A 24,152-nucleotide genomic window follows, 5' to 3' on the forward strand; every position below is an offset into this window, starting at 1 on the left:
TATTTGTTTTCAAGAAATAAAAAAAGCTTATTTTGATTTAGTTATTACATTTTTTATTATTGAATGGAGTACAATTTTTCAAATAATATAGTCAGTAAAGGCTCATTTTCAGTGCATGACAAAGCATGCTGAGTCACGTCTCTTCTGAGAAGACCAAAGCGTAATATACTATACAATAAACCTCAGGTAAAATCAAAATGTCAGCACAAGATAATCAACAAACCACACTTTGAATGTGATCGGATATATGAATGTGATTCTAATAGCACAGGCTATGCCTCACTGAAGACAATGGCTCACATTAATCAAACACATTGCAATATTCCCCCAAAGTACCATCATGAATCAAACCACCTTCAAAAACAACTAGATACCATTAATAATACATGCACCTCAGACACTCCCACAAACACACTTTTTTCAAGCGAAAACTTCTGGAGTTTGCATGCACTTCAAATGATGTGCGTTACTGGCAATAATTTCATCAGAAACCATTTGCTCACAAAATATCATAAAACAAAAACATATTTTGTAGTCTTCTGTCACATGTTCACAAACACAAGGTTTGTTGAGTAATGTAACAGCGGCAGGCTAAATACACTTGTTCCAGAAAGACAGTAGTCTTATCAGATCTGAGGATAAAATAGCCTGACAACACCTGTAAAACAAGACAAGACTGCAAAACCTAATTCATGCTTGCATGCATTACATAACTTGTATATATGCATAAGCCACAATTCTATGAATTTCACTGCAAATAAATAATAAAATATCAACCATATAAACCAAGTGGCATTTGCTGACAAACGCTGCTCAAGCTTTTGTCACAACTTATTTCACTATTCTGAGCCATTTGCAATGTAACTAGCTGGTCCCAAGATCCAAAAGAAAGTTACTTTTAAGTTCACACAGGTGTATGTAAATGGCAATGGAAAATGATGCAGAAAATTGGCAGAAAGCATCAGGATTTAAAAATGAATTTTTGATTGGTGATAGCAACATTTATGAATGCTCTACAAATTAATGCCTCAGAGAATAAAATGTCAAATGGCAATGCTTTCCAATCTCACAGTCCTGCACAAGCCAGTCAATTCACAGTAATATCTATCACACACTCAAGCCTTTGTTTGTGTGTCAGTATTGTTGTGTTCCTTCATTCTAAGAAATGCAAGCCAGTTCAAGAATTCCTCTTATTTCATGTGTCTCACCATCTCACCAGCTCACAGAACACAGTCTGTGTGTTTTAGAAGAAATAAATCTTGCAGGGTTGCAGAAAATCTTGCAGGAAATTACATTTTCATTTGAAATACCCTGGACAATGTTCATCTGGAATTTGAATTAGAATGACAGGAAGATGAATTTACTGAATTGCAATTCAAATGATGAAAAAATTAAAATAAAAAAATCCTAAAATAAAATAAAATGCTATATTTTAAAGGCTTTGGGTTAAATTAAATTTTAAGGAAATGAGTCTCTGAATTCCTTGATGTTAATATAAGTTAAATTTAGTAAATTTAATCAAATATAAATAAATAAATAAAAAAATCTACAGGTGGCATTTGATTGATTACAAACATCCCTTTTAATTTATTTCTTTAAACAATTCTGTTTGCTACACTGGAAAAAAAATTGTGTAGAATTTACTTTGAAACAAACTTTCACAAATTTCACAAATAATTACAAAGAAATGGCAAGTAACATTGAATTAATTGTGAAATTCTCAGGTTAGAACAGCTAAAATAGTATGTTAAAAATAGTAAAAATAAAATTACAACATACATCATTTCAGATTCAATTTCAATATAATTCTGAATGTCACAACTTGACTATTTCATTTGGTACATGGTTAAAAAGCCTGCGTAATGCATGTCATGTAATGCAGAACTCATGCAATATGCAATTATAGCCTACTTGAACGTTACTGAGGCCCGCGTACAGGATAACCAGCAGGGGCAGACAGGATGGCATGATTGCACCTCACTAAGAGAGAGCTGCTGGATGGGTGAACGGGCTAACTAATCGGTGGTATGTCAATGTTTAGAATCAAACTAGTTCTCCACCACTGGTAAACCTATTATTAATGGCCTTCTCTGTCTTTCACTCTCTCCCTTGTTCTCCAACCTTACTATAGAGTTCCATTCACCACTATAGAAGTTTACCAACTATGACGACTTCAGCTGCTGAGAAACCCGGAAATGTGAAAAGGTCCATAATTAATGTTCTTGAGCAGCAACAGAGCATATTACAAACCCGATTCCAAAAAAGTTGGGACACTGTACAAATTGTGAATAAAAAGTTTCAAATTTCAATATTTTATATAAAATACAACATAGATGACATATCAAATGTTTAAACTGAGAAAATGTTTAATTTTAGGGGAAAAATAAGTTGATTTTAAATTTCATGGCATCAACACATCTCAAAAAAGTTGGGACAAGGCCATGTTTACCACTATGTGGCATCCCCTCTTCTTTTTATAACAGTCTGCAAACGTCTGGGGACTGAGGAGACAAGTTGCTCAAGTTGAGGAATAGGAATGTTGTCCCATTCTTGTCTAATACAGGCTTCTAGTTGCTCAACTCTCTTAGGTCTTCCTGGTCGCATCTTCCTCTTTATGATGTGCCAAATGTTTTTCTATGGGTGAAAGATCTGGAATGCAGGCTGGCCATTTCAGTACCCGGATCATTCTTCTATGCAGCCATGATGTTGTAATTAATGCAGTATGTGGTCTGGCATTGTCATGTTGGAAAATGCAAGGTCTTCCCTGAATGAGACAACGTCTGGATGGGAGCATATGTTGTTCTAGAACTTGGATATACTTTTCAGCATTGATGGTGCCTTTCCAGATGTGTAAGCTGCCCATGCCACACACACTCATGCAACCCCATACCATCAGAGATGCAGGCTTCTGAACTGAGTGCTGATAACAACTTGGGTTGTCCTTGTCCTCTTTAGTCCGGGTGACATGGTGTCCCAGTTTACCAAAAAGAACTTCAAATTTTGATTCGTCTGACCACAGAACAGTTTTCCACTTTGCCACAGTCCATGTTAAATGAGCCTTGACCCAGAGAAAACGGCTGCGCTTCTGGATCATGTTTAGATATGGCTTCTTTTTTGACCTATAGAGTTTTAGCCAGCAACAGTGAATGGCACGGTAGATTGTGTTCACCGACAATGTTTTCTGGAAGTATTCCTGAGCCCATGTTGTGATTTCCATTACAGTAGCATTCCTGTATGTGATGCAGTGCTGTCTAAGGGCCCGAAGATCACGGGCATCCAGTATGGTTTTCCGGCCTTGACCCTTACACACAGAGATTGTTCCAGATTCTCTGAATCTTTGGATAATTTTTTGCACTGTAGATGATGATAACTTCAAACTCTTTGCAATTTTTCTCTGAGAAACTCCTTTCTGATATTGCTCCACTATTTTTCGCCGCAGCATTGGGGGAATTGGTGATCCTCTGCCCATCTTGACTTCTGAGAGACACTGCCATTCTGAGAGGCTTTTTTTTTTATACCCAATCATGTTGCCAATTGGCCTAATAAGTTGCAAATGGGTCCTCCAGCTGTTCCTTATATGTACATTTAACTTTTCCGGCCTCTTATTGCTACATGTCCCAACTTTTTTGGAATGTGTAGCTCTCCAAAATGAGCCAATATTTGGCATTACATTTCAAAATGTCTCACTTTCAACATTTGATATATTTTCTATATTCTATTGTGAGTAAAATATAAGTTTATGAGATTTGTAAATTATTCCAGTCCTTTTTTACTCACAATTTGTACAGTGTCCCAACTTTTTTGGAATCGGGTTTGTAGAATGAATTCTAAAGAATCATGTGACATTGAAGACGCTGATGTTGAAAATTTAGCGTTGCATCACAAGAATAAAATATATTTTAAAATGTATTAAAATAGAAAACAGTTATTTTAAATTGCAATAATATTTCACAATATTTCTGTTTTTACTGTATTTTTGAACAGCCTTGGTGAGCATGATACTTCTTTCAAAAACATGAACAAGTCTTACCATCCCCAAACCTTTGAATAGTAATTTGCATAAAATGGAAAAAAAAAAAAAACATGTTAGTAGCTCAGTCAATAAAGATCTGAGTTGCTGGCAAGGCCAATCTAGAATAGGGGTGACAATGGAAGTGGGAGGATCATTACCACTGCCCTTGGAAAAGTAACTTCAGCCCAGGTTATTCCAGAGGACTTTACATTGCACAAGAAGCATGTTTACATCAAATGCTCAAATACCTTCCTTGTCTTTGTGAGGTATAATGAAGGATCGGCGCTCATGTATTATGAGAAAAGCAGAAACCCAAGCACACAGGGCTACAGGGTGTTGCTAGGCTACATTTCAGCTGAGACAGTCAGTATGAAAGTTTTAACGGATGTGCAAAGCCCTTAACAATAGTCTAGGTGTGCTTACACACACAAACTTATAATAACTCATTCCACGTAACTGCTTCAACCTTCTGGCCTATTCAATTGTTAAAAACAAATAAACAAACAAGCAAGAATCTAAATATTAAAATACACTATCACATGCAACTAGAGTGAGTGTTCCAAGAGGAGCACTCCTCTTGAGTGTACCAGAGGAGTGTTCCAGATGAGTCAGCTGTGGTCATGAAACACACAAAACTGTGATTTCCATTAATTTTTTCTGTCAGCAGTTAAGCTGATTTGCTCTTAAACATCAAATTGAAAAGGAATGGATATTTATTGGTCAAAAAGAGCTGTTGTAAGTACAGTACTGAGTGTAAGAAATACTGTATACTACCATTCAAAAGTTTTGGGTCAAGATTATTTAATGCTTTTAAGTATCTTACGTACACCAAGATAGCATGTATTTGATCAAAATACAGTAAAAACAGTAATATTGTGAAATATTATTATCATTTAAAATAGCTGTTTTCTATTTGAATATATTTTGGAATGTATTTTATTCTTGTGATGTAAAGCTGAATTTTCAGCATCATTACTCCAGTCTTCAGTGTCACCGGATCCTTCAGAAATCATTCTTGTATGCTGATTTGTTGCTCAAGAAACATTTCTGATTATTATCAATGTTGAAAAGAGTTGTGATGCTTAATATTTTTGTGGAATTTTTTTTTCAGGATCTTACAATGTATATAAAGTTCAAAAGATCAGCATTCTATTTTTAATATAATTATTTTCAAATATATTTTTTTCACTGTCACATAATCAGCAAATAAAAGTATTATTTCTTATTTATTTTTTACAAAACAAAACAAAACAAAAAAAAAAAACCTGAGTAAGTAGTTGAAATTGTGTTGTGTTAATGTCACCAGCTCTGATGGTGACAAAGACACACACACAACACAGTAGTAAAAAAACTATTTCCCCCCTCATTTGAGTATCTGTTATTTAACGACAGTATAAAATGTTGACTTCAAAATCTTCTGGGCACAGTTTCACTTCAGCTGTGATATACCTTATCGCACAGCTTGATTTATCAAAACAGGACATATTCCTGGATCAACATTTGTTGGTCCCGGAACAACATTCCTATCAACCCATTCAATCCTGACTTCAACCCAACCTCTTTTTCCAGGAACAACAGTGCATGTTGATCGAGGAACATGTCCTGCTTGTGTGAATCATATCCCCCTTAACGCAGTGAAAGTATCTACACTCTGTATCTCTCTCCTTTACTCACGCTCTTCTTGACACATGTAGGGAAGCTGCAGGTAACACAGGAAAGCAGTGAAGAAGTATCCTGCTCCAGGCGCATTCTTCTGCATTGCAGCACAGCCCGTTTGATTGGCTGAAAGCTATGATGTCATTTCAGTATTTAAGTTGTAGGTACAACCATAAAACCAGAGGAAGTCACCTTCTGTCTGTGGATATTTGAAACACTGAATGGAATACTGGTATAGAATTAGGCTGCATTGCTTAAAACAATGACCAAAATAATTGGCAAATAATTAACTTTTTATTTTTGGCCTAGATGACGTCAACTGAAAAGGAAAGGCATTTCAGATGCGAAGCAAGTACTAGATTGTGATAAATGATTGCAAAGACAACCATCTTCTCTTTGGAATAACATGCATTAATGAATAATGGCACATATTGTAAGAAAGCAAACAGGGCCAATTTTGATTTCTTGTCCAAGTTTTCTAAAGATCTATTCCAGGTTAGAAAGTTTCTAACACTATCTTTTTCCTTCACAGCACATTTTCCTTAACTTGAAGATGATGCAATCCAATAACAGCTTGAATAAATTATTACCTGAAAGAAGTGTAGAAGTTGCCAAAACAATGCCAGAGGTTTGTCCATGGAGTTTGATCCCGTAATAGCAGTGTCCATAGATGACACCATATCCTTAAAGCAAAACACTAAGATCTTTAGCCTTGCAGCTTACACTGTAATAATAACCTACACTACAATAGTTTGCTCCGTCAAACTTCAGCAGCATCCTAAAACAGTCTTTGTGGTCATATAATCACTCCGTGGCATCTTAAAGCAAAGAATTTTACTTGAGGACACACCTCCCCTGACACTCAAAAACTCAAAACTATTTATATTAGCTCTTAAGAATAAGTCATTAATTAGTATTTGCTGAATACTTACCTGTGGCTAATTGAATGGGATATTAGAAAATAGCTTGGTAAATCAATTCAATTATTGATTTGCCCAGTGCATATGGAAAAAAAAATGTTTTTTTGATTGTTTGTTTGTTTTTTATTATTATTTAAAAAACAGTGACAATAACATGCAGGTTTATAGGTAGTTTACTATATGCTAAGCTTATACAATTCAGCTCACTTGCAGCAGAAATCATATTTTTGGCATTATGGCTATAGTATGGAAATTCAAGTTCATCACGACATGTTTTTTACAGACAGCTTAGACATAGACAGAGCTCAATAAAAGTGTCAACATGCGCGTGTCAAGCAACTGTGTGGGATCTCTCTTTAAATATCAAACGCCTACTTAAAGGCCTGTTTACACAAAAGACGATAACTAATGATAAAGTTCTAAAAAAAATTGCAGAATGATGAACGATAAAAACATTGACAGCCAGTCAGACTCCATGCTGTTTTGAAGAGCTTTAGCATTTAGATGGTAGAGGTCAAAAATGCAAAGCATGTGTGCTTATAATTAACATAATGTTCAAATGTGTGTTGGTGTGGACGATAATATAGTTATCGCTATAGATATCTTTATCATGATGTGAACGGGGCTTGAGACTGGCTTTTTTATTTTCTCTGTAATTAAAAAAAACTAATAAGAAACAAATTTTTTGTTAGAAAAAGCACAAAGTTGCCATTTAAACAAAGCATCTGGTTTTAAAATGTATAAATGTATTTAAAATGTTAAATACTAAATATTGATTCCAATAATACTCTTCCCCATGTCATTTCATCATTTAACAAATGTTAATACTAAAATCTAAACAATACACCAATTTAACAGCAGTTTGTTGTTCTTATTTGAATAAATGTTTGATTAACCTACTGTTCTTGCAGATAAATTATAGATTTCAAAGACACATCAGATACAGTGATATGCAGTCGGATTCAGGCCTGTCTGCGTCAAGCTAGTGCTCTCAGTGAGATCTTAAGTTTACTGCATACAGTCCGCAAGGAATCAGTTCCACTGGCATGAGCAGTCCATTGGCTCCTGGTAGTAATAATCCACCGTAGTGGCATTTCGAGTGCAGTACAGCTGAATGATGCGGTTTTGGAGGCTGTTCTCACGGCAGCACTTGCAGAAACGTGCATGACTGTTAATGTTAAAGTTGAAGATGGTGGCAGATGGACATTTTCCATCACATGAGTACACAGTCACCTGAAGAGAAAAATAAAGAGAGATGATGCTAACAATTAATATTCCAGAAGATAAACTGTACTCTATCCTGCTGTATTAAAAAAGAACAGAGAAAAGAACAGAAGAGAATACAATGTATAGCTGTAACAGTAAGAATCACAGTGCTCGTAGTGTTGATGGTGTTTTTTTCACACTTACAGGTGCGTTACTTCTACAGTCATCTTTTCTGATGGTGGTTCTGATGGCGACTCTCTTACAGGTTTTACCATCTTCTTTGCCTACACACACACACACACAGAAACTATGAGACTTAAAAATTAACACAAACATGACATTATTTGTTTTAAATCAACTTCAAACAATATTTAGAAGCCAATTTACTACTGTAATGGACACTGTTGGAGGAAAAAATATTAAATGTTATTACATTTAAAATGTATTAAATTAAAAATAAAATTAGAAAACATGTCAACAGTACATTTTTTATCCATCTTGACTATTATTATTTCCTATTACTGCTGTAACATTACATTAACTGGTATTACATTATAAAAATAGTAAAAGATAATTATTGGCCTGATTTCAGAAAGGTTGCATATACCTACTATACATATATATAGAAGAATGTGCAATAAGATCAGGAACATGCAATAAGACATTAAGACATTTCATGTTGACTTTAAACATATTCACACAGCACTTTACAATATATGTTGTATTTTGTTCCATAACATTATTAAAAAATAAAATACATGTAAAAGAGCTTAATGATGTTTGGTAGTGCATTTTCACAAAATTCATCTATGACACGTAGTCAGCTGAGGTCAGTTTTGACAGCTAAACCAAGTGCAGTTTAATCTTTTTAAATGTGGCTATAACAATGAGTCAAACACACACAAACACACACACACACACACACACACACACACACACACACACACACACACACACACACACACACACACACACACACTTATTGCTGCACCTCAGGGGCTCTGCTTGACTGACATGTTAGTTACCATGGTGACATTTGTCTGACAATGATCAAGTCGCACCATTGAGAACTGAACTTTTCACCCATAATAATCAAATTTTTGTTTGAATAACAATGATAAAATGAAAGGCATTTAACTCTTTTGAGGGCAGTGTGTTCATTAATTTTGACAGAGATTCTGGGGGTTGAAATGGAGGACAGGTTTTGGAGATTTATCAGGGGTTTTCAACAGAAAATAAATCAAGACTTCACAGCTATGTGTTTGAGATGGTGGGAGGGACAGCGGATGAGTGTGTCTGCAACACAGTTGTGTCTGTGTTTGAATGTTTGTATGTTACACGGATGTTCATGTGTGAGTCTTAAAGGAACAGTTAATAAAATTTACAATTCTGCCATTGTTCTCCCATAAAGTGATCCTGTGGCTCAGTGGTAGAGCGTTGGTAACATTGTGGTAGTATGAACATTATTCAAAACTAATTTTGTTTTCCACAGAAAAAAAAAATTAAAAATAGTGTAAGGGTTTGAAACAGCAGGGTAAATAATGACTTTCTATTACAGGCCAAATGTCTCACACACTTAATCAGGTCACTCAAACTAAAAGAAAATAACGGCAAGACTGAAAGAGATAAGTGTCAAATATTTTCTTCAAAACACACAATGCTATGAGACACAAATAAAGTTCATTCAGTAATGAGTGAGTACCTGTATCACAGTTAGTACTAGCAGTGGGTGTTACTGGACTAACGGAAAAAGGCAACAAACCAAGTCCAGCACCTGAGAAACACACAGGGGCAGGTTCACAAACTCACAAGTCGATAACAAACTCATTGGTTGAAGTCGCTTGTAAAGCTTCCAGCACGCAGCACAAACACAAGAGCCCCCAAACCAATGCGAACACACACAAACCTGTGCCCTCAAGTGCCCTCAAGCATAAAAAGATGCACAGACCCACCGCTTACACAAAAAATACATACCAGTTTGTTGGAAGCAAATATAACACATAGCCAGCAAAGGCACATGCCAAACATGTCGAGTTTTTCCTCAAAGTCACCCCTGGATCCCTCTAGCATGCCATGCCAATGTAATCAAGACCGCTGGCTCTTATCAAAGATTTTATTAAGAACAGATTCATGCAGCATTTTCCAATGTGCTTTCCTTGGTTTAAAAGTAATGCAAAAAAAAAAAAAAACACATTACTATTCAAATGTTTTGGGGTCAGTAAGATTTTATTTATTTTTAAATGAATACTTTTATTCAGCAAGGATGCATTAAATTTATCAAAAGTGATAGTGAAGACATTCATAATGTTACAAAAGATTTCTATTTCAAATAAATGCTGTTTTTACTTCCTATTAATCAAAGAATCCTAGATATTAAACAGCACAACGGTTTTCAACACTGAAAATATTAATAAATGTTTTTTGAGCAGCAAATCAGCATATTAGAATGATTTCTGAAGGAACATGTGTTCATCATAAATGATATTTTCCATTATCTTAAAAAAAAAACAGTTATTCTCAAATGTAACAATATTTCACAATATTACTGTTTTACTGTATTTTTTGATCAAATAAATGCAGCCTTGGTGAGAATAAGGGACTTCTTGCAAAAACCTTTACTGACCCCAAATTTTGAACAGCAAAAATGTATTTGAAAAAAAAAATGTTTAAAATGTTTGTTATTATTAGTGATAGCCCAATATATCAATTAACTTAGGCTTACGCTTTCATGAAATGCAACCCAAGCCAATAAATTTTCAAATATTTGGTAGTTATTTGTTTTTGTGCATTTCAATGAATTATTGTGCAAAATATAGGGTTCCCAGACCTTTTAACCTATTAATTCCCATGACTTTTCAATGATTTTTCTAGTAGTTATTAAAGACAACTGGAAAATGATTTTTAAAAATCATTTTATGACAAATTCACACAAAATTTCAAGCTAAACACAAGCCGAATTTCATATTGACTACGAAAATGTTCATTATGTTTCTGTAACTTGTTTGTATATTTTATTGTTATATTTTATTGTATTATTTGTACTGTGAGAACCATATTTTGCATAAACATCATTTGATGTCATTAATCAAAAACTGAAACATGGCCACTGAAAAACCCATTTTAGTAACTCAAACACAAGTTATTACTGTACATACCAATTCTGATTGCTTTACTAATGTTTTTAGGAAGTTATTCATCTTAACCTGTTTATACTGTACATAAAGCACCAAGCTTTGACAAGAAGCAGTTAAAAACCACAAACACCAATCCCATAGCACAAAATCCAGCCTGAGCCACAGATTACACAAAAGACAAAGTTAAGAACGCATAGAGAGGACAACAGTAAAGAAGTCTGGCTTTCATTAGTATTTTATCAGAAAAAAACCCTGTAAGTACTTTGCTTTGTGCTGAAATCTATACATTTCTCCCCAGATCATGGCATAAACAATCATTGAGAGGATTGAGTACAGGAAAAGCACATGAAATTGAAACTGGAAGAAAGGAATGAAAGAGGCCTGTGAGATGTGTACAGCAGCGCCTCTTTTTTCCCCAGGACAACAGGGAGCATCTAACCACAACGCAACCAGCAGCTAATAAAGCCCAGCACTGCTTCACCATCATGCTGTTCAAACAGCCCCCAGCATTCCCAGAAAGCACAGCCAGCCCCAGACACACATACTTACATGTCTTACAGCAACCGTCCACATACGTCTGAACTATGCCTCCATTCTGAAACACAAAGCACTGAGGTTAGAAGCACAAATGCACAAACTGTTACTAAAAAAGCTGAAGGAATGCACTGATTTTAGTCAGACCTGAATACATTCTGTGTCATTGAAAGGAGGACAGACCACTCCAGAGGCCAGAACTACTGCTCCTACCGCCGTCTCCATACAGTCAAAGCGTGTGCAGTTAGCCACCCATGAGCTTCCTGCCTGCAAACCACATCAAAATACACTCTCAGGTTAATGCATTAGAGGCTCAGCCTTTTTGTATTTCCTGAAAACAATGATGTGGTTTTCTCTGTGTGTTTTCGACCTACAGTAGCAATGCTTTTGTGGATAAATTTGCTGAAAAACGCCCCCAGCAAATCTGACAAAACATCCATTTGTGCACATCCTCAAAGGGGAAAATGTTCGCAAATACAGTGAATAATGTCTAAGTTTAGGATTACATTAACCCTATACAGCCTACTGGATCATATTTAGTATGCAAATTTCTATGGACTCTAAATTATCAACATGATTAAAATCTGTAAATAGTTTATACTTTTTTTAGCAAGTAAAAGGACCTTTAGTATATAATTGTAAAAACGTTCCTCTTCAGGGTTCACGTGTTTTTTTGCTATGAAATCTTTACTCATTGTTATTTAATTAGCATACAAATAATTTTTCGACTGTAGTAATATTTCAAAATGAAAACTTACTAGACTGAAGCAACTTAGGTTCATCATGTTTAATTGTATCAAATCATTAAAATCAGCCTTTTGAGGAATGTTTATTTGTACATCTGCCAATTATCTTTGTATTTTATATGATCATAAAACTAAGCATTTAAATATTATCTAAAAATTATCCAATAAGATAATATTATTGCAAGATATAAAGTGACAAACTAATATTTATATGCAATTTATGAGAGTAGTCTGCTGTACTGTCCTGAAGATCCCACTGATTTGCATTAAAAGCGGAATTTCTTTCTTTCTTTTTTTTTGTCATGAATATCAGCAACTGTACCAAATAGCAATTTTATATTTTATTTTTATTATTTATTTTCTTTTGTGTGTGTGTGTGTGTTTTCCTCCTCAAGAATGAGCTCCATATTCTCCTCTATCATATGTGCCATAAAAGCCTGATGTATCAAATATGATACTCAACAAAAACGTATATGCATAAAGATTTTATATATATATATATATATATATATATATATATATATATATATTGTCTAAAGGTTCGATAATATGTTCCATTTTAAAAAATTCGATTTTTCTGACTATGATTTCATATATCAGGCTTTACAAGATTAACAAAAAGTACCAGACGGTGAGTACAGATTACCATAAATACTTCTGTAGTCCCGTTTTCACTGGGATATGAGCATGAGATGTTTTTGCAGGAGCCACAGCACACATGTGGATCAGATGATGGGACATAAACCTGATGCTGTAGTAACAAAAATATAAAAAAAACATAAAAAAAAATTCAAAAATAAATACAAATAGTTCACATAATATTGGGAAAACAATGTAATATATATATATATATATATGTATATATATATATATATATATATATATATATATATATATATATATATATATATAATATATTACAATAATATAATATAATATAATATAATATAATATAATATAATATAATATAATATAATATATTACATAAATGGGCCATAATCTACACTTCTGAATCTATAATTTAATTTTACATGACTGTCTTCCACTGTCTCTCTAACACTATATGTAGATCACTTCTGTTATGATTGACACTGTACAATTGTATATGCAATTGTACATGATATGTGCCTTTTAAATGTTCATAAATTTCATGGAAAATCATATAACTTTTAATATATGGGGAAGTATCTGTTAATACATATATTGAAAGCTGAATTAGTCATGTGACTTACAGGTTCACACTTCTCAGAGCAGTTGGCAGTGGTGACCTCCATGGCATAGAACCCGGTGCTGGGGTCTTTATGTGTGAGGCACTGAACGGTGTAACACAGCTCCCCCTCAAAGTATTGCACCATAGACTGACCGGGGTTCAATATAGTCACACCATGAAACAGACAGACTTCTGCCTTCTCTACACACACACATACACACAGAGACACATAAACATGTTTCAGTTTCATTGAATAGTGAGGTGAATTTCGAGTGTGTGAGTGTTTGTTTGAGTCTTACTGCAGTGATACAGTGGGCATCCGCACGGGCCGTCGAGGTCTGGTTCCTCCACTCTCACTTCACCCTTTAACACAAATGTCACGGTATAATACGGTGGCTACAGAAGAATTCACTATGGCAACAAAATGCACTATATACAGTATTCACACAAACAGAATACATTTTAGAACACTCACCACAGTGCAGACAGGAAGTGTAACGTTGTGACACTGACATTCTAAAAACAACAAATGTTACAAATGTAACTGTGTATCAGAATAACATTTTAAAGTGGTGGCATTAAATGGAATTTCATAAACTACTGGATTCATAACTCACTGTTCAAAAGTTTGGGGTGGGTAAGATTTTTTTTTTTTTTTAAGAAGTCTCTTCTGCTCACCAAGGCTGCATATATTTTTATTGTGAAATATTATTAATTTTCAATTTAAATATATTTTTATATATAATTTATTCCTGTGATGGCAAAGCTGAATTTTTCAGCATCATTACTCCAGTCTTCTGTGTCACATGATCCTTCAGAAATCTAAGATGCCGATTTGCTGTTCAAGGAACATTTTGTATTATTATAAATGTTGAAAACAGTTGTTGTTTCCTTTTTTTTTTTTTTGACAAATAGAAAGTTTATGAATGGAATATAAATTTGATGAATATACATTTATTCAAAACATTACAGATGTCTTTACTGTCACTTTTGATCAATTCATGTATCCTTGCTAAATAATAATAATAATTCCTTTAAAAAAGAAAAGTTTTACAGACTATTGATGGTTATCATGCGATTTACACTGTACTCATGGTAATAGCACAGTACTTTTTAGTGTAATATTTCTGTATCTGTGTACTTATTTGAGTTTAGCTATATTTATGAGAGAACTGATGAAAAAAAAAATATCCACAGAAGTTTTCTAAATCTACAAAAAAAAAAAAAAAACATCCACAAAAGGAATAATAGTAGTAAACTAAATAATGCCTTCTAAACTTCAAAAGCTGAATTTAAGAGTTTGAGTAAGGGTTATTCTGTAGTAAGTATAATTATCTTGATTATCTTCAAAACAAAAAGAAGTCACAGGGAAGTCAGTGTTTAGATATCTAGGTAAGTGTGCATGTGTCCAGTACCGCAGTGTGTCTCTGGGCAGCATCTGTCCAGCACGGGTCTCTTCACCAGTACAGCTCCAGGTGCACAACTCACACTGGGCTCAGGACACAGACTCCTATCACACACTGAAAGATCAAGACACAGACTTTAAACACATCATGTTTCTCCTTTCATTACGAAACACAAAATGACTGGGCACTTCAGGACAGTCACTGCTTGTGTGTTTGTTACAACTACCACAATGATAATGTGGACAGCAGTGATTAGTAGTGTTGACATCCACAGCCAGTATCTCTCCAGGCAGACACACTGGTACAGGTTCAATACAGGACTCGCACACTGCAAAACATATGCAAATTATTACTATAGCATGCAATAATAATATCACAGAAGAATAACATTTATAGAGTATTTTATGTAAATATGTTTTACATTATAATATATTTTTTGAAGCATTATAAATTATGTTAGATCTTTGTGTATTTATATACACTGAATATATATAATGAATTATATATACTATATATAGGCTTCAAACAGTACACAATTATTAATTATAATTATTTTAAATCATGTTTTATCTCAGGCTTAGGTGCTTAGGTTTTAGTAAATTATAAATTATATATAAAGTGAAAAAAAAGTGAGTGAAAAAAAAGTGTGTATATATATATATATATATATATATATATATATATATATATATATATATATATATATATATATATATATAGAAAAAAGTGTATATATATATATACACACACACACACACACACACACAAACATGTACACACTTTATGTGTATTATATGCATCATAATGTGTATTTTCTGTATCTTTGTTTAAATTTAAAATGAATTATAAATACATGCTTAAAAATAGTACTCATATAATGTACATTTGGGAATTTAGTGTTTGATAATTACTATTTTTAATAGTTTGATATAAGTTTGATATTATTAATTACAATTATTTGATTTGATTTTGATATTATTTTTTATTTTTGTTTGTGTGTGTTTTTTTTTATATATATCTTTGTTTTTATTAATATATTTTTTTATTTTTTTTTATATATAATTTTTATATATATGTATGTATAATACTAAAACATAACCTTCTTGTAATTATTTTATTATTATTTATAATTTAATATATAAATGAATGTATTGTCAGCATAGAGATGAGAAAGTCAGCTGTAGAATTCAAGTATTTATATAATATTATTACCACACATGTAGCTGTAGCAGCAAGCGTGTGCCCCTCTGACCTCCACCAGGAATTGATCTTCTCTGCAGATCGGGGCAGGAACACTCTGGCATGCCAGCGGATCACATTCTAGCAGAGACCAATCAGAAGACTGACCTTCGTCCACTGACCAAATAAACAGCCAATCAGATTAAGGATTACATGAGCTCTTACCACATCTGTATTCGGGACAGCAGGACAGAGCACTGTAACCAATCACCAGCTTGTCTCCATTCTCACAGCTGGGCACTTCACTCTGACAGATGGTGAGGTTACATTCTACACACAAAGACACGAGCATTAGTCAAGCATATTTTGGTTTATTTTCTTGGAAGAAAAATACTGTACATTTTTAATGTGCATTTCTGATTTGTTTTGTTATTCATTCGGTTGTTTTGTTCCATGTCGGCATCTAAGGCAATATTCATAGCAAGAACAAAAACGGGTAAATAAAATAAATAAACATATTTAAAAGGAGATAGGGGACAGACAAACAGGATAAATAATTTTGATTTTAAAAAATTTTTTTTTATAATTGTTTTCTATGGTAATATCATTACTCCAGTCTTCACTGCCACACGATCCTTCAGAAATCATTCTAATATGCTGATTTGTTGCTCAAGAAACTTTTTTTTATTATTATCAATGTTGCCAGGATAGATTTGTGAAGTATACATCCATGTGTGTTTATACCACAAATCTTCTTAGGACAGCAGACTCCTTCCTCCAGCACATCGACTGCATACTCTCCCTCCCTCTCACACAGCGGGGCAGGTTCAAAACTGCACTCGGGTTCCACAGGAACCACACTACCGTTCTCCAGACACTTGAACAGACAGCAGCCACGCAGAGAGCCGTTCCACACCTCACCCGGGGCTCGTGGAGCACCATCGTTATCCGTACACACTGATCACATGCAAATAAGAGGCCATTAAGGCAAACAGCACTTTATTTAGCATGCACGCAAACACATAATGTGTGGCATTCTCACCACACTGGTCCTCGGTGACACAGAAGGCGGAGTCTGCTCGGTGCAGGATGGTGCTGCTTTTACACACGCACTCCTCTCTGATAGAAGAACAGGTGCTCTCCTCGTAGTAATCTCGGTTTTGACATGTTCGAGTCTTACATGTATTCACACAGGGTTTATATTCTTTACCAGAAGGACATTTGAGTGCTGCGTGTACAAAAACATTCAAATATGCAAAAGTGAATAGATATGCTACCAGTCAAAAGTTAAGCATATAAGCAAAAACCTTTATGAAAATGCATCCAAACAGTATCTGTGAACACACTCACGGCAGAAGTTGCTTTTCCTCCAGCTGAAGCAGATCTGATGCGTGTAACAAATGGCCACATAAGCAGCCAGGAAGTCACACTCATGCTCTTTATAATGTAGGTCACCAGCCCATATCTTATCACAGAAGTGTTCTGGAGAAACCTTTGGAAAAATAATCCATGATAAAATGGTCACATGTAGGGTAAGTATGAACTTTCACAAGCCAGTGGGGATGATATTTCTCTAGATTTCCCTAGAATATTAGCAAAATCAAAGGAAAATCAGTGTTGTTTCAGTACTATTATAGTATTTATTAATAACTTGAATTAGCCTTTATTTTATACTTCAGGTTTCATCTAAATTTGCTTGCTTTAGTAATTTTGTTATAGGCTTTTGCTACTATTTTGCTTTGATTTATTTTAGTACTTCAACTTTTCAACTTTTTCAACTTTCTTTCAACTAATTTAGGTTTTATTAACTTTTATTGCTGTTGCCAAGGCAACATTTGCAAATTTTTATGTTTTATTTTTTTATTTTTTAATCTAATATTTATATTTTATTTGTTTCAGCTTTATTTTTTCATTAATGTAAATGATCTTTAATAGTTTTAGTTTAAGTCAACAATAACAACATAGTTAAAAATGGGGAAACAAAGGTTAAAACAACCACTTTATAAGGATTAATACAGTATATGCGCCAAATGTAATGATTATTTAATTATGTAAACTGTGAACAAGCTAAATAAGATTTTATAGCTAATATTAAACACTAGTATTTACAAACAGCTTTTGCAATGGATGTAAGTAGCATGTTTGCACATGAATATGTATTCAAGCTTGTGTGATGTACCTTGTGGTGACATTTAGAGAAAGGTCTCTGGTTGAGCATGGTGAAACATTTGGAGCAGTTGCCGGTGGTGCAGTTGTCTCCCACTCTGCGGAAGTAATCTGTCTCTTCTGACGTATCCACCATCCATCCGTGCAGAAACACTGGGATGTCCTCAACATCCTGGACCACAGTGCCATTGGGCAGCCGCAGGTCATCAGCTGGATTACCATCACAACATCCTGAGAAAGAAAACAAAATACATCAAACACACTTATATCACCACAAATGACTGAAGGCTGTTAAAAAATATTAAAAGCAACATAGAAAAACACATTCAGCTTCCAGAATGTGACATATTTCAGAATGAAACTAAATAACTATTTTTACAGGGTGGGACTTTTTTATCTGGATTTGGACATAATGTGAAAACTAGGATATTATATTATTATTTATCTACAAAATACGAGTACAACACACTGACCACAGAGCCCCCTAGTGGAGGTGTTATCAGGAGCCGTGTACTGTAGAACCATGATACCAGTGCTGTGGTACCACTTTATGTTGATCCCACCAGGTGTATTAATGATGTACATGGTCCCGGTGTCATCAATATGGAGGTTCTGTCTGGTGAGAGGAAGCCGGGCCGTGATCTGATTCACCGACGCCTGTATCAGATCAAACCATTGTTACACAGCAACGTAAATCACGTTTATGAGCCACGATTAAGCGGAGACACAAAATGCATCAATTATGACTTTTAAATAAATGAGAATTTCAATTGCAATTTTCTTTGATTTTACTCAGCAAACATTTTATATTATGTACTGCCTGCTGAAATAATAGCTACTAATAATACAGTTTTGTGTTTTGTTGTGTTTAGAACAGGGGTGTCCAAACTCAGTCCTGGAGGGCCGGTGTCCTGCAGAGGTTAGCTCCAACCCTAATTAAACACACCTGAACCAGCTAATTAAGGTCTTACTTTGCATACTAGAAATTTCCAGGCAGGTGTGTTGAGGCAAGTTGGAGCTAAACTCTGCAGGACACCGGCCATCCAGGACCGAGTTTGGACAGCCCTGGTTTAGAACAACATGACTTTATGACTTGACTTAGGTCAAATCTTGCAGGCATTACCTTCCGGTCCAAGCGGTTGACCATAATTCTGTACGATTGAGTCGTAATGTTCAGCTTCTTAAAACACAGACCAGAGGTTCCACCAGAGGGAGTCTAACAGGAAGAGAGAATGTAAATGAGCTTGTCATCCTCATTAGGATGATTATAATAGATAACATTTTAACATAAATAAGCTAATAACACACTCACAGGTCTTCTGATGTAGTTCACACTCTGTAATGAAAAGTCAAGCATTTAATAAAATGTAAAAAGCATATATAGAAGACAGCATATTTCTTGTGTTAGTGTGGGTTTACCTCACTGGTTGGGCATTTCTCAATGTGGCCGACTATTTTCTCTCTGGGCAGGTGGACCAGAATATAAGAACCGATATCATACAGAGCCACATTATTCCCATCAAACGTGATCACACGCAGGTCAGAGATTATAGAGCAGCGACCTGACAGAACACAAACAGTCAAACATTAAACACCAATAACATGATAAAGAGTTTCTGAAGAACTGAAGAAGTATTGTTATTGTTAACTAAAACTATTAAAGATTTTTTTTAGTAACTGAAATGAAATATAAATATTAGATGAAAAACATAAGGCCTGTTCAAATCAAGAACAATAACTATAAAGATGTTTTATGTATTTTTTTAATATGATGATTTATGTTCTAGGGAAGTTTGATGAATGTTGGGGTATGTTGTGTAATAAAATATGTATGTTGTAGACATATATAAAATATTGAAAGAATTAATGAATTATTATTAATAGATTAAGAAAAATATAAAAATAAAACCGTATTTAAAATGTTCATAAATACTATAATAGTATATAAATAACACTAAACCATATATATAAAAATATAACATATATAAACACCTCCCATCTAGAGCAAATCTAAATGGTCATGTATGTATGTCTTACATGGGCACTTCCACAGTGGGCAGCAGGGGTCTGTGTTGGTCTGGATCGGTGTGCCCAGCAGGTTGCACTGTGGCTGGCTGATGTTGTATCTGCAGTGCTGAGAGGAATTATGCAGCATCAGCTGTCCATTAAAGCAGATGTACTCACTGCACTCGTCCACACGCAATGAATATGGAGGCTGTATGGATACAAAACAGAGACATTCATGAGATAGAAAGCATATAAACCCCTCCACCATCAAAAACTATATAAGGCACCTCTGGATGATATTATGTAGGATGCATTGATTAATTATCTTTTCTGTTCTTGAGTTATATTATGACAAATTTATCAGTTATTCACTGTACCACATCTTAACCCATGATTCTTCCCTCAGGGCATCAACATCCTGGCAAGTAGACAGGAATGACTCAAGAAAAAAGAATTAAGACTGGTAGAAGTGTTCACCCTATGTAGATTAATGACTATTCTTGAAGATGTCAGGGAGAGAAATGGGAGACGTCAACTCTCACTTAGTACCGTTGAATCCATCACTGATATCTCAGGGAAGATGCATCAAAACATATTTTTCAAAACATATCAAAAGCAAAACATATTTTTCTTAGAACACATACTAGGAATTAAATTTCTTAATCTTTAACTACAGGTTGTTGCCTGAACAACCACTGACTAACTACACCAATTTAAGTCTCACGAGTCTCAGGGGGACATACAGGTAAGTAACAGTTTTCTTTTTTTATTCTCAGTTTCATTCATTTTATTGACTTCAAATTCAAGGATTGAGTCAACAAATGATTCTCTGATTCAGTTAGTGAGCCATTCAACCGATTCAAAGAAATTCAACCAATGAGATCAAGTTTTACTAATATTGTTATCTGCTTTTGTAATTTTGTACTTTTTTAATATTTCGATAAAAAAAAAAGCTCTAATCTACTCTGTCTAATCTAATTATTTTTTTTCTGTTTTAGTTTTATTTTTTATTTCAGCTTTATTTAAATGAATGAAAATTATGTTTAATAGTTTTACATTTAGTTAACAATGACAATACAAGAAAGATGTCTTGTCCATTAAATGGATTTGTATTATGGCTATTATTCATTCACTGATTATTCAAAAACCATTAAAAGAACTGAACACTAAGAACATCGTTCCAGTTTATATTTAAAGTATATTTTACCATGAATTTAATCAAATACTATAAAATGAAAATATTTAATAAGAATGACCAACCCTAACACACAAACTCTTACAGTGCAGGGCCCTGTGGGTAGAAGGAATGGAGGAAGCACTGTTGTTATTCCTGTTGTCTCCGGTGAAGGGGAGGGTGAAGGCATTATCTCAGAGGTTGTTGGTACTACTGCTGTAGTGGTCGAGGGCTCCTCAGTTGTCGTGGAGACAGATGTTGTCTCCGCGGTGATGGTTGTTGAAGTCGGTTCTGATGTTGTGGTCTCAGTTGTAATGACAGTGCTGGTTGTAACAGGTGGGATGGTGGATGTCGGAGAGGTCGTCTCTGGTTCGGTGATGGGCTCGGGTGTAGTCGGCACCTCTGTGGTTGAAGTAGATAAAGTGGTAAGAAGTGTTGTTATGGGCTCTGTAGTGGCTGTGGTGGTGGGCGGGGCAGTGCTGACTAGAGGGGGTTCTGTGGTTGGTGGAGAGGGAGTTGTGGGAGTTTCAGTGGAGGTGGTGGTGGCCATAGTTGAAGAGAGTGTGGTTGGTGGTGATGTGGGTGTAGTAGGGCTGCCAATTAAATCCTCTGCTTCCAAAGGTGTAGTTATGATTGTAGTACTGGCAGTTGTGCTCGGAGCGGTGCTTGCTGTTGCCATTGTGATGGAGGGAGTTGTTGTGGTTGTAGTTGTGGTTATAGGAGCAGAGGTTGGAGCCGCTGTGGTTCTGTTTGATCGGGTCACGAACATGTAAGGAGTCGGAGTTGGAGATAGTATCACACCTGCAAGCACATCAGAAACAACACAGGTGCTAAGACAATTCTAACAGTGTGCATAAATGTATATAAAAGATAGGATGATGATGAAAGTGATGCATATGATGTTTTCACACGTACAGTCTTCTTTGTAAACACACCGCCTGGTCACTTCATCCAACAGCATAGACTTGGGACAGCGTGGAAAACAACCTTCAACTCTAAACCAGGTCAGAGAATGAAAGACAACTGATTTGGATTTGGACTTTTTCTGAAGAAATTGTGAGGGTGAATCTCATAACAGTATGTCTAGGTCATGTTTTCTTCATAATATTAGATTTTGCAGAAAGAACATGAAGCCTGTTTAACAGTTTCTTATGCATTGTGATATGATTTTCATGACAAATAAGTACATACTCAACCCAAAATGATCACAATATGACCAGATGTTTTAGTTTTTTTGGTTTATTTTTTATTTTTGTAGTCATTATCCTCACTGATCATTTTCATTAGATTTTTATTTTAATTAACTTAATTAACCATGATTAATTTTGTGACTTTAAAAGTTTCAAGAACAGTATTTCATGTTCTACAGTTAAAAACAACTGTATATTAGTTATATTTATATTATATTATATAAAAATACATTTCAGTTGATATCTAGATTTCATGTGTTTTTTTTTTTTAGCATTTTAAATCAGATTAGTTTGATTATTTTAATATATTAATAATTTATTAATTTAAATGCTTGCTCCCTAGTGATTGAGAACCACTGACCTAAAGACTTAATTTTCATAAATATATTTCTTTTGGTTTTGTAGTGGAACATGACAATATAATACCTGCCTTAGCAAGCACTCTTTGAATAACTGTCACATAAATTATTATTTTAGCATGTGCACATGATCTTACGGCGGTAAAAACTGGCAGCGTGTGGCATCGGGGTCGTTGCATGTTTTCACACATGGACTGGCACATGCATGATATTTCCACTCACATATCAAGCGGTAGGGGATCACAAAACTGCTCTCTAAAATGCAGGAACACAACCATCATAAACATTAGAGACATAAGAGAAAGCACTGTAAACGAGGTTGGTATGTTAGAGTTATTTGATTGTATTTTTGGTGTAATATGAGCTTATATGACTCTCCAGAAATCCACACTTCCAATAATTCTGTTTCCAGTAAGTCTGTGTCTGCTCTGGTTAATACATTGCATTATATTTAAATCCATTCCATAATCAGTGCAGGTAATATGGGCCTGATGATAAGATAAATTATACTTGCACAGTATATTTGATATATAGATATTTGCAGGCTGGTCTTACCCTCAATGATAAAGCTGCTGCTGATTTTGAAGGGGTATGTGTGGTCATAGCTCTGAGCTCGCGTGTGTGTACGTGAGAGAGCGAGGAAGACACCCTTCTGACTGTGCAACTCAAAGGACGATCGACCAGGTAACCAAAGGCCCTGGTGGTGGATGAAGGTGGCCCTACGTCGGAATTCTTCCCCAGGCTGCCAGTGTTCCAATCGTAACCCACGGTTCGCAGTAACACACAGAAAGTAGTTGGGCCTCTCTGCTGACTCCAGTGAGACAACAGGAAGTCCTGAAATCAAATACAACATCAGTAGATGCTACTATTCAGCTTTAAAATAAATTATAGATACAAACCACATGTAAATGATTTTTTTTCTTTCAGAGGCTGGTCGATTTTTGGTTCAAATGTATAATAAGATGCAGACATATGATCAGCAAAGGACAAAAAGAAAGGAAAACCTGTTTGTCCCCCATTCAGTATAACTATACAATAATAATAATAATAATAAATCAATAAAGAAATATTACTATTTCAATAATGCTACTGTAGTGCAAAATAGATATATTTTTAAATGTAATAATAATAATAATACAAATATTATTTAAAATAATATTTCAATAACATTCAAATTGTATTTTAAATTATAAAAATTAAACAAATGAATTAAGACATATCTAACTATTGCAATTAATTTTTATACTGTAAAA

General features: G+C 34.6%; 2 protein-coding genes across 2 annotated transcripts in view; both read right to left on the bottom strand.

The window, feature by feature from the left end:
* The window catches only part of LOC109080827 (phosphatidylinositol phosphatase PTPRQ-like), a 31,059-nt gene extending 25,298 nt beyond the window's left edge, over positions 1 to 5,761 (bottom strand). The window contains 1 exon segment of the mRNA XM_042775833.1: positions 5,687 to 5,761. Within this exon segment, the coding sequence (XP_042631767.1) occupies positions 5,687 to 5,761 (75 nt within the window).
* A 980-nt stretch (positions 5,762 to 6,741) lies between these two features.
* Positions 6,742 to 24,152, bottom strand: part of LOC109055519 (otogelin-like protein) — a 35,278-nt gene continuing 17,867 nt past the window's right edge. Inside the window, exons 33-58 of the mRNA XM_042775834.1 lie at positions 23,455 to 23,733; positions 23,037 to 23,154; positions 22,266 to 22,345; positions 21,457 to 22,151; positions 20,207 to 20,384; positions 19,589 to 19,731; positions 19,482 to 19,505; positions 19,293 to 19,385; positions 18,643 to 18,826; positions 18,183 to 18,400; positions 17,354 to 17,495; positions 17,046 to 17,231; positions 16,748 to 16,960; positions 16,229 to 16,333; positions 16,037 to 16,144; positions 15,051 to 15,152; positions 14,834 to 14,938; positions 13,894 to 13,934; positions 13,718 to 13,781; positions 13,441 to 13,619; positions 12,855 to 12,959; positions 11,610 to 11,729; positions 11,478 to 11,523; positions 9,497 to 9,568; positions 7,999 to 8,078; positions 6,742 to 7,821 (exon numbers count right to left, since the gene is read on the bottom strand). Of these exons, the coding sequence (XP_042631768.1) occupies positions 7,621 to 7,821; positions 7,999 to 8,078; positions 9,497 to 9,568; positions 11,478 to 11,523; positions 11,610 to 11,729; positions 12,855 to 12,959; positions 13,441 to 13,619; positions 13,718 to 13,781; positions 13,894 to 13,934; positions 14,834 to 14,938; positions 15,051 to 15,152; positions 16,037 to 16,144; positions 16,229 to 16,333; positions 16,748 to 16,960; positions 17,046 to 17,231; positions 17,354 to 17,495; positions 18,183 to 18,400; positions 18,643 to 18,826; positions 19,293 to 19,385; positions 19,482 to 19,505; positions 19,589 to 19,731; positions 20,207 to 20,384; positions 21,457 to 22,151; positions 22,266 to 22,345; positions 23,037 to 23,154; positions 23,455 to 23,733 (3,881 nt within the window). The 3' untranslated portion in view covers positions 6,742 to 7,620. The remainder of the gene's footprint in view (positions 7,822 to 7,998; positions 8,079 to 9,496; positions 9,569 to 11,477; positions 11,524 to 11,609; positions 11,730 to 12,854; positions 12,960 to 13,440; positions 13,620 to 13,717; positions 13,782 to 13,893; positions 13,935 to 14,833; positions 14,939 to 15,050; positions 15,153 to 16,036; positions 16,145 to 16,228; positions 16,334 to 16,747; positions 16,961 to 17,045; positions 17,232 to 17,353; positions 17,496 to 18,182; positions 18,401 to 18,642; positions 18,827 to 19,292; positions 19,386 to 19,481; positions 19,506 to 19,588; positions 19,732 to 20,206; positions 20,385 to 21,456; positions 22,152 to 22,265; positions 22,346 to 23,036; positions 23,155 to 23,454; positions 23,734 to 24,152) is intronic.

This window comes from Cyprinus carpio, chromosome A18 (genome assembly GCF_018340385.1).
Source record: "Cyprinus carpio isolate SPL01 chromosome A18, ASM1834038v1, whole genome shotgun sequence".
In the NCBI taxonomy this organism is placed as follows: domain Eukaryota; kingdom Metazoa; phylum Chordata; class Actinopteri; order Cypriniformes; family Cyprinidae; genus Cyprinus; species Cyprinus carpio.